Genomic DNA, 12,551 nt, shown 5'->3' with positions numbered 1-12,551 from the left:
TGACTGGATTGTCATTAAATACGGACATAAAAATACGTTTTTTCAAGTGACGTCTATAAGCTTAGTTGTCATTGGGAACTTTTTATATTGAGAATGAACAAATGAGTATATTCACATGGTAAATTAGCACAATCAAACGCATGATAAATATACGTCTGCTACAATCTGCAGCCATTGATTTAAGAACCTAAAATATATTCTCATTTGGAATGGAAATCAATTGGAAAAATAAATTAGCTCCAACACCAGCTCCAATGAAATCTGAACACATACTAACTCAATAATTAATTAAGGCTGAGTGATTGAAATGAACTTATATTTTGCTATATTAAAGTATAATCAATTAGTTACAAAAAAAAGCATACCTGAGCTCTCTTGTTTACGTAAAAGTCCAGAAAATGAGACTTGAACGTGATCGACGAATTTCCATCCTCGCACTTCTTGATACTGGGTATCTCCAGGAACACCGTATGCGCCGTCAGCAAGTCTAAATCGTTGGAGATGAATGAGAGTTTTGTCAAAAAGACCAAACAGGCCTGGATGAGTAAAATAAAACGGCCCATCCTAATCTCCTCAATTCTATGAGGACTCCTGCAAGAGATCTCAGGTTTTCAAACCGAGATCTAAAGAGGCTATCAAAAAAGTGGGTATAAAAAGAGCCTTGTGAGAGTCGAGAGACTACTTCTGACACAAGTAAGCAAAGATACCCACCCCCACCATTTTTAGACTCGTTTGAGCACTTTGGAACCATCTTTTGGCACTTTTGGTCCCCCTAAGGACCTAATGACAACCCTCTTGACTTTATATCAATGGTGCATGTCGAGAGGAAGCCCTGTAGTATCTTTCATCCAAACACCGAAGCCCTTATTACCACTGGGACGTGATGACAGAGTACTATATCTGCAGTGGGTGCCATTGCCTTTCGCCACCGCCTAGAAACCATCATCCCCACTAAGGGCGGCTATATTAATGATTATGAAGCTTGGACACACATCTATTTATTGTATTAATTTTGTTGTAATTCTATTTTAAATTAACATTATATCTTGTGCAAGTTCAAAATTCAAATTGTTCATATAATTATGAACCACTCGGTTCAGGAAAAATTGAACTGTTTATCTATTTAAAGAGTAAAACAATTCATTGAAAATAAAATTGCATAATTTTTGTTTTTAGATTGATTTTATGTTGTCTCGTATATAGGTAAATTATACGTATCGAGTTATTATAAAAACACATTTAAAAAATATAATTTAAATATTAACTTTGAATTAGTTATTATTTGGATATACATTCAAAGATTTTTGTTTAATTCTGACATATTATTGTAAAACAATAAAAGAGTTTAACTTTCCAAGGAAATAAGGAAGCCATTCCTTTGTAAGCTTCTTCAATTAAATAGATATAACCAAGAGTTTCTTATATGGAAATGAAACTTTTTATTGAATCAAACTTACATTTGATCAATATTTACTTAATATCGTTTAATAAGTTAATTAATTGAAGTAATTTGTCGCTTTAGAAATCCTTAGACAACATCAAATTAATTTTCCTCACATATTAGTTAATAACTATCAGAAGATTTTCAAAGAAAATAACATTGATTAAGTAAGGATCGTTAAATAGAATTAAAATCAAATAAATAGTTAAAAATTAGTGTATGTGTTCCGTGTTCGTGGGATTTATTGAGGCTTTACACCTACGAGTAAAAAAAATATTCCGAAGCAAATTTCGTATTTAGTTATTCAATAGAAAATCTTCCTATATTTACTACGAAAAGTTGAATATATTCATTTGGAAGGTTAAGCACCTATGAATATTCTCTAAGAAATAAATTTTTAGTTATAAAGTCACTCACTAGCGTAGGAAACATAAACTAAGTTTGATTCTTTCACAAATGTAGGAGTAATCAGGGTCCACTTTTTGAAAAAAAAAATTTAAATATAAATTTTATAAAAAAAATTTCAAAAATCCACAATTATTTACAATAAATTAAATTTTTTGGATTTTTTTGTTCATAAATGATATTTCTATTATAAATTTTTCTTATAAAAATGTTTAAATATTACATTTTTTTATGAAAAAATTAAAAAATACATAGCTACACATCAAAAATTAAATTTTTTTTATAAAATTTAAAAAAAAATTCAAATATTAAAGTTTTTAGACAAAAAATTCTAAAATTTAATTTTTTGGAAAAAAAATTAAAAATTAAATTAAATTTTCTAATAAAAATCAAAAAATCCTTTATTTGGGGGGGGGGGTCAGCTCTTCTATCCCACCTTTTGTTCTAATACAAGCTTATGGGTTCATGTTTTCTTCATAAAAATAGGAGATAAATTATTTGAATTTCAAAATATTTATTAGTTATCTCTCATCCTGGAATTTCGCTGAATTCTGAAATTTAAAAATTATTTTCTCTGGACCTAAATGAAGAACTATTTTCCGGGAAATTAAAGCAATAAACAGCTCACAGATAATGGATTGTATTGTAATATGTATTGTTATTAATGCAGGTTCCATATTGTTTTACAATTCAATTATATCAAACAATCCTTGTCACTGACTTGCAGCTAGTACGCACAACATCTTTCAGAATTTTTGTATAAAACCAAAGACCAAAAATATCCTTTTTTATAATATAGTGTGTCGCATTACCACTTGAAAAATTTTAATGGGCAACATAACCTATTAAATTAAACTTCATGAAAAATACGTTCACAATACAAAACTATTAAAGACATATTTATTTCAATTTTAGGGCAAATCAGATTCTTTTAAGGTCAAAAAGCTTTAAAAAAAGCCGATAAGGATTTGGAAATTAAATCCTCAATACACTTTTCTATATACGAAAAAAAATCTCAATGTTTGTACGAATAATGCCCGTTCTACGCGTTTTGATGATATTGTGACAATTTTGCTTAATAGTACAACTTGAATTAAGAATGACTAGTAAGCCAAAATTTAACATTAAGCGGATTGCAATACAGCCTGAAGGTCATGAGTTGGATATCCCTGCCTTAGACCATACCCTATATTGCAAAATCAAGGTGAAGGAGATTATTGTTGTTTCGGCTATTAGTTAGGACCGAAGACCGTAGTCACGACCTGTGTAGTCCCTCTAGTTATTACGATAACGAAATCTCTTTATACGTTAAAAATAATGATAATATTTCTGAAACATTTTGTAAATGTATCTGTTAAGAGATAGAATGTTTCTTAATTCTTAGGTGTGCATAATTTTTATAACTCATCTTTCTGATTTAAATAAGAATGTAACTTCCTGCAATTTTCACGCACAACGTTCATTGTTCCATAGGATATCTACATACGCCAGTCAAAAACTCTGGAATGAGTATAAACTCTTTCCTGACTTTTGAGGGAAAATGAATGATTTATGAAGGTGTTAATTGGTAAAAAATGTTTGATAGGATTTAAAGTTTTTGTTTGTGGGAATGAATGTTGATCGATGAATAATTAGCGAATAAAAAGTCATATTGTCAAGAAGTTAGTTAAAATTATATACATACCTCTATTAATTAATTTGATATCGAATCAAAGAAAATCATAATACGGTTTTTCTTCAATTTTTAATTTGTGCTTTACTTTGACAAATATACTCATCTTTTATTTTGTAAAATTATATGTATAACTAGAAGGTAGTACTTGCATTGCAGGGCTGAATAGAAGGAAGTAGAAACAAAGATTGAAGGTAGAGGAGAAGAAATAGAAAGACAATAGAGGGAATAAGTTTTATTCTGGTCTTAATGACCTTCGGCGTTCCAATATATCGAGTTTATGTTAACGCACAAATATGTTTTTTCTCAGCTGTTTATCTCTCTACTTTTGCATCTTATTATCTAATAATATCTTGCACTATTAACAATTCATAAGTACTTTATCAGCTATTGATTACTCAATTCTTTCCCAAGGCCGGTTTTGAGGAGGCAAATGGGGCTTGATTTGAAAAATAAGAGACTTTTAGGTAATTAAAAAACATATTTTCTAAAAAAAAAGAATAATTGGATAATAGTTTCGAATGTACAGCATTCTACGATAAATATAGAAAATAGGGCCCTTTAAAAAACCCATAATTCGAAATTAATAAAAAAAAATCAAAATATAATTTCTTAAAACAAAATTCTAATTAAATATTGCTAAAGAGTAAACATGTCCCCTCTCTTAAATAAGGAATATACAAAGAATAACCGTTTTATTTTAGATCGATTTTTGAAGGAGCAACGGGAATATTTTAACTATGGTTGATTGCCCTATGGACCTTTCCCAATCACTAGTGTCGTTTGTCTTTAGTTCAATTTTTAATGAAGTATTGGGAAAATAGGAAATGTAGAACTATGAAATCATACAAAAGTACAAAGTATTGGTAGATTATATTAGAAAGGCCTTATTGGGATCAAACTTTGTCTCAAAAATCAAATGAAAGCTTTAAACTAAAGCTAATATTTTGATTATCTCAACTTATCCGAGAAATATCCAAATTCTAAATTCATTTATTGTTGAGGAACCACATATATGTCATTTAATTGGTGCATTACTTTATTTTCATTTTCTCGCAATATCTTTACAGATAGTGTGGCCACAAAAATAGTTTTCAGAGGTCATAGAGATCATAAATCATGCACATCTATTTCAAATTTTCATTATCATGCCTTCCTAATGATCCACTTAAATATTTTACTGTGAGATACAAATATGATTAGAGTTTTTATATGTAACTTTAGCTCAAATTAAAAATCTACTATTTTAGATGGTTAATCTTGAAATCAGAGTAGTCTATAGTGAATCCTGATAGGCTTAACAAAGCTACAAAAGACAGAAAATATTATTTTGAACAAACTAACCAGTGTCCATACAATATAAATGACTTCAGAAAATGAAGAGAAGTCCATTAGTTTAAAAATAATTAATTAAGTTCAATAAATATTTTAACAAATTAAAAAGACATAAAATTTATCTCACGGGTCTCAGACACTATCAGGTATCTCTTTTCGTCATTGTTCCTCATGAAGCAACCGCCTCAATTAAATGATTATAAATTCGGACTTGTAAATCCGTCATCGTGTGAAACTTTTTATTGATTTACCGCCAATAAATTAAAAGAAAATGAAACTACAAAAAAGAAAAAAAATTAATCTGGGTTAATACACGTTGAAAAAACTCACAGAAGAAGACCATTGACAAAAGGCAATAAATCAATGAACTGTCGTTTTCTTCTATTCATTCATTTATTGTCTCTAACTCTGTTCGGTTTATTTAATAAAGGTATAGAATAATAACAATTAGTCTAATTAAGAATCATTTAGGAAGAAAAAAAGTGGATACTTAAGTTAGCTTAGTGGGGAGCTTATCGATGATGCGTAATATAACGTAAAATTCGTTTCCATCATTATTGTAGAGTAAAAAAATGAATTTAAAATATATCATCGTTTTGAGGTCAAGGATTTGATAATATGTCTGTTAGTAAGTTATATAAAACTTATTTCTAAACCATTTGCCGATAATGTTACGTTTATATAATCTTATAGCCAATTATAATATATTTATGTTCCTAAAAGTACTCAAAATCCTAAATGACCCAGAGCTTCCTTTTTAAAATTAAACTTGCTACAGTACCTTAACCACAGTATTTTTATCAACAGATGGATCTGGTTCGAGTGACTATGGGGGCAGCAGTCTTAATATACCGATAATTACTTTCAATAAAAAATTAATGGGGGACCAAGCCACCCAACAGCCAGTGTTTACGGTATTAAACAATTATTAGTCTATCAATGTTCTTAGGCTAAAACAGTGGTTTTGGACTTTTTTACCCTCATTAATACCATTTTTCACCTCTGCCAAAAAAGTTGAACGGGGCTATGATTTGTTTGTTTGCCACCAGAATTAAGGCAAAAGTTACTTATCAATTTTGATCAAGCTAGGTACGAAGATTATATATGGTCGCAGTAAGAGGCCATTAAATTTTGAGGGTTCTAGATCAAAGATCAAGGTAATACTAAACGTAGAAAATGCATTATCCACCATAACTTTAAAAAAATAAATTATATTTATGTTTTGTTTTTAAATGAAATTGAAATTCTCTTCACCCAGAGGATCCTAGAGAACCATTGGTGTAGATGAGGCTAAATGGGTCTAGTAGCAATATTATCAAAGTAATAGAGTAACTGAAAATCCGGGGCCTTTACTCAAAATTAACTCGCCAGTCTATTTTACCTTGAGCAGAGTTTGTATTTAATTCCGAATTGAATTTTTTTTAGAAATACCCAAACAGGGTTTACCCTCAGCAAAAAAACCAAGGTCTCTGGTTTGAAAAAAAAATTGGTTGTTTTGGATTCCAATGCCCTTATCCCCTTCTAAAAACATGAGCACCTGCAATATTATATTTTGGGTGGCAGTTTAGGTTTTTGAATTTTTGTAATAATTTCAGAAATTTAAATTTTTTCTCTAAGCAAGAATTTGATCAAATTACTTCTTTTTTTTCTTTAGGTATTGAATAATTTTTCCTCCAAAACGATTTTTTTCTTCACCCAGACAAAACAAAAATACAAGAATAATATTCAAATTGTATCCCTTACGCACTATTCTCTTACGTCACTTCAACTGATGTGAGATTGATTGATCTTTGAGAACAAATAAAGAACAAAACTTTTGACCCTAACCGATCCTTTAATTAATAAACTAAAATATTATATATAGTAGATATTTGTGAATAAATAGACACTTTACATTCATTTCGCCAAATCATTTGCAAAAAGGTATCCACATACATATGTAGTACAGTCAGACCTTGGGTTACGATTGTTAAATCTGTGTGTGAGAAGTGCTCGTCATTCAAAATTATCTTTAAATTGAGATTGCTTCTGAACTGTAAATGTTATTCAGTTGAATCACGAGTAGTTGAAAACTTATATTTTCTATACATGCTTTACGAGATGATCCTTTATTGTCAATTATAAGTTAGAACGCTGGTAAGGGAAAAAGAAGTAGAAACTTTACAGCTGACAATAAAATAGAGTGTAAATTTTATTATGTAAGGGAGGTAACTTTGTGATCAATTAATATAGTATAATCGAATAGTACATTTCTTTTTTTTAGCATCATGGGATAATTATCAACCAACAATATCATAAAAAATTCTCATGAAATCCAAGACACCCACAAAATAGAACGGAAGAACATAAGAGCTATAATTACATATGAAATAATTGTATTTAACTCAAAATGGAGTTCCTTTGTTTATTTAAAACAGATTTGAATAAAGGAGTGGCAATCACTTTTTGATTATCTAATTAAACACAGTGTATCAAAAGAGAAACAAATGAAGATGTTTATCTTTCTTTCATTCTTTTTTTTATCTTGCTCCTTTTTTCTTAAAATTGGTCCATGTTTATTTGTTTCGAGAAAGAGGTGCTACATTTTTCTGTTGTTCATAAATTGTAATGTCATTCTGAAGATATTTTGATGTTAAATATAATAAAAAAATATATTTAAATATGGAGTTTGTATCAAATCCGACACAAAATTCGTTACATAGATTTTGTTACTAAACGAAATCATCATTGATATCCGCCAATGACATAAATCCTCTAAAGTATTCTTATATAAAATTAAAGTTATTAATATAATAAAAACGCTTCCATTGCCTTTACATAAATATTCTTATAGTTAAAATCTTTTCCCTACAAAATTTTTGAATCACTTTAAGACTGTCCAACGAATTAAAAATAAATTGAACGGAGACTGAGTTGTTGGGTGAAGCTTCAATTTTGTGTACATTTTGACTTGACTATCAAAAATCTTCAGGGTCTCAAACTGTGATTTTAATATAAAAACATAGATCTAACGGAAGACGCGTTCCGTTAAGACTAAAATCTGGTGGATCTGTATCTAACATATGTATAAGTCAACACTTTTTGCAAATTTTGACTTAAGAAAATATTAAATGAGATTCAATGGATATTTAAATTGTTATCTAATTCAAATGTTTATCGTTTTGGGGGATTTAAGAATTGGTATTATATAATTACTTTAAAATGGATGACTTCATCCAAGATATTTCATGTGATATCTTGAATAAAAAAGGATTTTAGATCATTCCAAATCGTCAATAAATTTATTAATGTATTTTGAAAAAATGGACAAAAGTGTTATTGAAATTGTTGTTGTTTAATTTTCATCTTGAAACAAAACAAAACAAATATATAAACAAACACTGAACCCCTTGCAAAAAAACAAAATGAAAAAAAAAGTAATTGGTAGTCTGAAATTAGGGCGAATCTGTAATTAATTTAAAGGAAGCATAATCAAATTATTCCTTTCCAACAGGAAATCGCATTTCCGATTTGTGTCCGTAGGAGTTTCTTTTTCTTTACTCAAGAACCTTTGAATGACCGGCGCGCGCGCTTTATACATGCCCCCCTTTTCTTCAAGAGAGTTGAAATCTAGAACCATCAAGTCAAAATAAAATCAGTTGATATTAAAGTTTAGAACAATACACACTTGCTCCAGATAAATAATTCACAAAATATTTAAATATTATAAAATGTTAAATTTGGTGATATTACTGATTGTGTTAAATAGGGTCGCCCTTGGCTACTGGTAGGTTTTTGAAAGCATTTTTTTTCACTTGCAAATTGTTTTATATTCATATTTTTTTTTAAATTCCTTTGTAGGCTTTCTAATAATCAAGTTTTCTCAAGTGACGATTCAGATTCCCCAAGAATGGTAAGAATTCATTTTATTTCATATATAACAAACTATCATAGAATGATTAATTTTCTTAGCATTTTTTTTTTTTTTTACTTTTTCAATTACCATTTTTTAGATTATGTTATATATATAAATTTAATCTTCGTTTTTAAATAAGGTGGAATTTAGCCTACTGTATGATGTAAAAAGTTATTACAGTTTTCATGTAATTAATTATTTTTTTTAATCTCTTTTAGAAAGGATTTATTTCATCCTTAACAAGAAAAAAAAACTCATTTCGTAATTAATTCAAATTGGTATTTGTATTACCATTGTTCAGATCTCTCAAAGAATAACCGACAAAAATAATAATTATTATAAAAATGTTTGTTTTGAAATTAACACTCTTCCATTATAATTCAAAATAATTTAATCATTACTTTTGTGTTGATCTCTTTACAGAAGACTATGAATGATATTAACACCAGCGGTAACAAAATTAGTATGCTCACAGAGCTAGCCTCCACAGGGGCGATTATTGGTGTAAAAGAATGCGAACATCAATTCCGATTTGAAACCTGGAACTGTCCAAGAAACTCCTTTGCGTCTAGCATGAGCTCTAATGTTGAGAGACGCTCCGGAAGAAACTCGGTCCCTTGGTCTGTTATTCGTGATAAAGATGCTAATAAGGAAATGGCGTTTATTCAAGCCATCACGTCTGCTGGTGTAACATATACTGTGATACGAAATTGCTCTCAAGGCAGTATGGAAAATTGTCGCTGTGATCCCAAGTACTCAAAGTCAAGTAAGTTTAATTGAAATGCCTTTTTTACTCAATTGATTCTCATAGTTTTTTTTTATTTACTATCAACAGAGCAAGGCTGGAAATGGGGCGGCTGTAGTGATAATTTCTCCTTTGGCGAAAAAATCTCCAAACTCTTTCTTGACAACACTGAGCCCGGTACGAGTTTAAAGTCCCTCACTAATTTGCATAATATCAAAGCTGGACGCATTGCTGTTCAACGTACAATGAAACGACTTTGCAAATGCCACGGTGTTTCTGGTTCATGTACTGCACAAACCTGTTGGAAGCAATTATCCGAATTTCGCTCTGTAGGTGATCATCTTAAAAAGATGTACAAAAAGGCCACTCGCATCCATGCTGATCATGAATTAGTTGACGACTCATCTAATCAACTTTCCAATCGAGTTGGATCCTCTGATAGCACATCAGATCAAATTAGTAATAGTGGACTGGGCAGTGTGAGCATGATTCTCGTCTCCGGAGGGAGAAATCGACGCAGAAGAGTGACTGAGAAGAAGAACGGTATTGTACCCGGTTTGAATGCGAAGAAAGTAAAAAATAAGGAGTTGGTATATTTGCAAGACTCTCCTGACTATTGTCGGCGTAATCCCATTACTGGAGCCAATGGTGTGCTTGGAAGAACCTGCTCTACAGAGCCTGATAAGCCCGAATCAAGAATTAAAGTGAGGGACTGTAAGAAGATGTGTCTACACTGTGGATATAAAGTAAGTTCATAATTTACTTCCAGAACTCATTTCATTTACTAATACTTGGTGTTTTTAATATAATTTACAGATTCAAAGAAGCGTTGTGGAAGTGTACACCTCATGCAAATGCCGATTTCAATGGTGCTGCAACGTCACATGTCAAACATGCAAGAAGAAAAAGATAAAAATAACTTGTGTATAAAATATCCATAGAGTCATCAAACACTTAGCCAATTGTTTAACGGATACAAATTTATTTATTAAACTCCTATACAAATATATATTTATAAATTCACATACCTACATATAAAATTTCATTCTGACAGATTTCAATTGTTATTTAACGTTATGAATTATCTATTACATAAATATAGAAACAGTATTGTTTATTTCTTTGTGTCTTTTGAGGTGGTTTCCCATCCTCAGAGGAAGAGAAACCACCTCATCTTCCTTTTCCATTTATACATATGTAACTCTTCGCCTTCATATTGCTCTGAATAAAAAATAAATATTGTTGAAAAAATTTACATGAAATATGCGATTTATTTCATTCATTCCCGTAGAGTCATCATTTCATTCAAATTGACATCCTTGAACAAAGTGTCCGAAAAAGGGTGAAGAATAATAAGAAAAGAAAAAGAAATTCCATGCTTTCATCTTTGGAGGTGGTGTGCGTTGACTCAAAATGTACAAAAATCAAAATACAAAAACTCGTAACTGTTTTTTTATATATCCCTTGAAATCAACCCTTTCCCAAATGAAAATTACATTTCCTGTAAAAGGCTATATCATGATTATCCTTTCGGTACACATACAGAAGTATATACTTTGTAAATTTATAAATGAATATGACTAGAAACAGGATGTGAAATTGGAATAAAACCAAAAATCTTATATAATTTGATTCGTGGTTGAATGTGACAACCTTTCATAGAAACTTCAGTGTGGCCCGTGAATACTAAAGCCAAATGGATTGTTTTCTCCTCATAATTGACCCTTACATTTTGCATTTCTTGACGTATTCATTATCTTCCATTTTTCTACATAAATAAATTGCTAAATCCTTAGAAAACGCTGTGAATGAAAGATAAGTTAAAATTCATCGACACATTAAAATATAATTGGAAAATAATATATAACATACATAGGTGTGGTAAAAATAAATACATTACTTTTCCAATATATGGCTTTAGTAATGTGGATCTGGCCTTGTTGGAAGTAGAAATACAGTTTTCTGATTGTTTGAGCGCACTTTAAAGAGGTATACTAACGAAGATAAAATAAGCCATATTTGACAGTTTTTCTTCAATGAAGGCGAAAATGCAAGCCAGGCTGCCGAAAATGTGGTGATTATGTTCCTGATACTGTAACAGCCAATTAGACACGCTTTTGGTTTGTGGTTCCTGTAATTTTTATGTCCACGCTGAAGAAGGTCAATAGCCGAAAATGTGGATAAACAGAGGCGTACGCAGGGGATGGGCTGGAGGGGCAAACAAAATTAAGGAACTTTTGCTTTGAATTTTCTGTGAGCAGCTGCAAATTTAAAAAAAAAACCCAAAAATTCGATATTTGACGTTAAATTTTTGTGATCAACTGTGATTTTTTGAAGTTCACTACCAAAAATTTTAATTGTTGAAGTTTTTTTGGAAAAAAATTAATTTTGAGTATACATCACTAGATTTTTGATATTTTTTCCCAAAAATTTAATTTTTGAATTTAAAAAAAAACCAAGAACCAACCCTTCTTCAAAAAAAAATGATATATATATATGTACATCATTCTGCAGACACCACTGATAACATTATAAAAATCGTCGAGTCCGACCGTCACTGTTTTGATTGCCAAGGAGATAAACATTTATGGAAATGAATTAAAAATAATGGATTACTTTTTACTACACCTATTATTTAAGTCACATAAATAAAATAAAGATTCCAAACAATAGTTTAAACTCTGGGGTACTTCAACTTATACAGAAGAAGTTGAATACCAAGTCCATAATTTATTGAAATATATTTATGAATTATTTGGAAGGTTGTATATTTAGATGTAAGGTAATAAATTGGAGATTTCTCCATTTGTTGATTTTTGCTCAAGATTGCTTTTGTGTTAACTCATCTCAAATCCTTCATTGCGATTTACTAACATAACAGTTGAGTGCTTCTGAACACATTCAATGATGGCTTCCAGGCGACTGCGAAAGGCCGGGCACCCACTACAGATGTAGTCCTCTCTCATGGTGTCTGAGTGTTAGCTGACAGTACCTTTTGATTAGAGACACTGCAGGTCTTCCCTCGACACACACTCAAAGGGTGGAGTTGAGAGGGTTG

The 12,551-nt window shown here is 30.4% G+C and overlaps 1 protein-coding gene across 1 annotated transcript; it reads left to right on the top strand.

The window, feature by feature from the left end:
* The first annotated feature begins 8,509 nt into the window (after positions 1–8,509).
* Positions 8,510–10,665, top strand: LOC121116299 (protein Wnt-8). Its single transcript, XM_040710539.2, has 5 exons — positions 8,510–8,619; positions 8,694–8,745; positions 9,172–9,514; positions 9,584–10,239; positions 10,310–10,665. The coding sequence occupies exons 1-5, from the start codon at positions 8,564–8,566 to the stop codon at positions 10,421–10,423; spliced, it is 1,221 nt and encodes a 406-aa protein (XP_040566473.1). The 5' UTR covers positions 8,510–8,563; the 3' UTR covers positions 10,424–10,665.
* The last annotated feature ends 1,886 nt before the right edge of the window (positions 10,666–12,551 follow it).

Source organism: Lepeophtheirus salmonis, chromosome 4 (assembly GCF_016086655.4).
Source record: "Lepeophtheirus salmonis chromosome 4, UVic_Lsal_1.4, whole genome shotgun sequence".
NCBI classification, from domain to species: Eukaryota; Metazoa; Arthropoda; class Copepoda; order Siphonostomatoida; family Caligidae; genus Lepeophtheirus; species Lepeophtheirus salmonis.
Note: the sequence above shows the minus strand (reverse complement) of the source record. Positions and strands in the feature narration are given on the sequence as shown.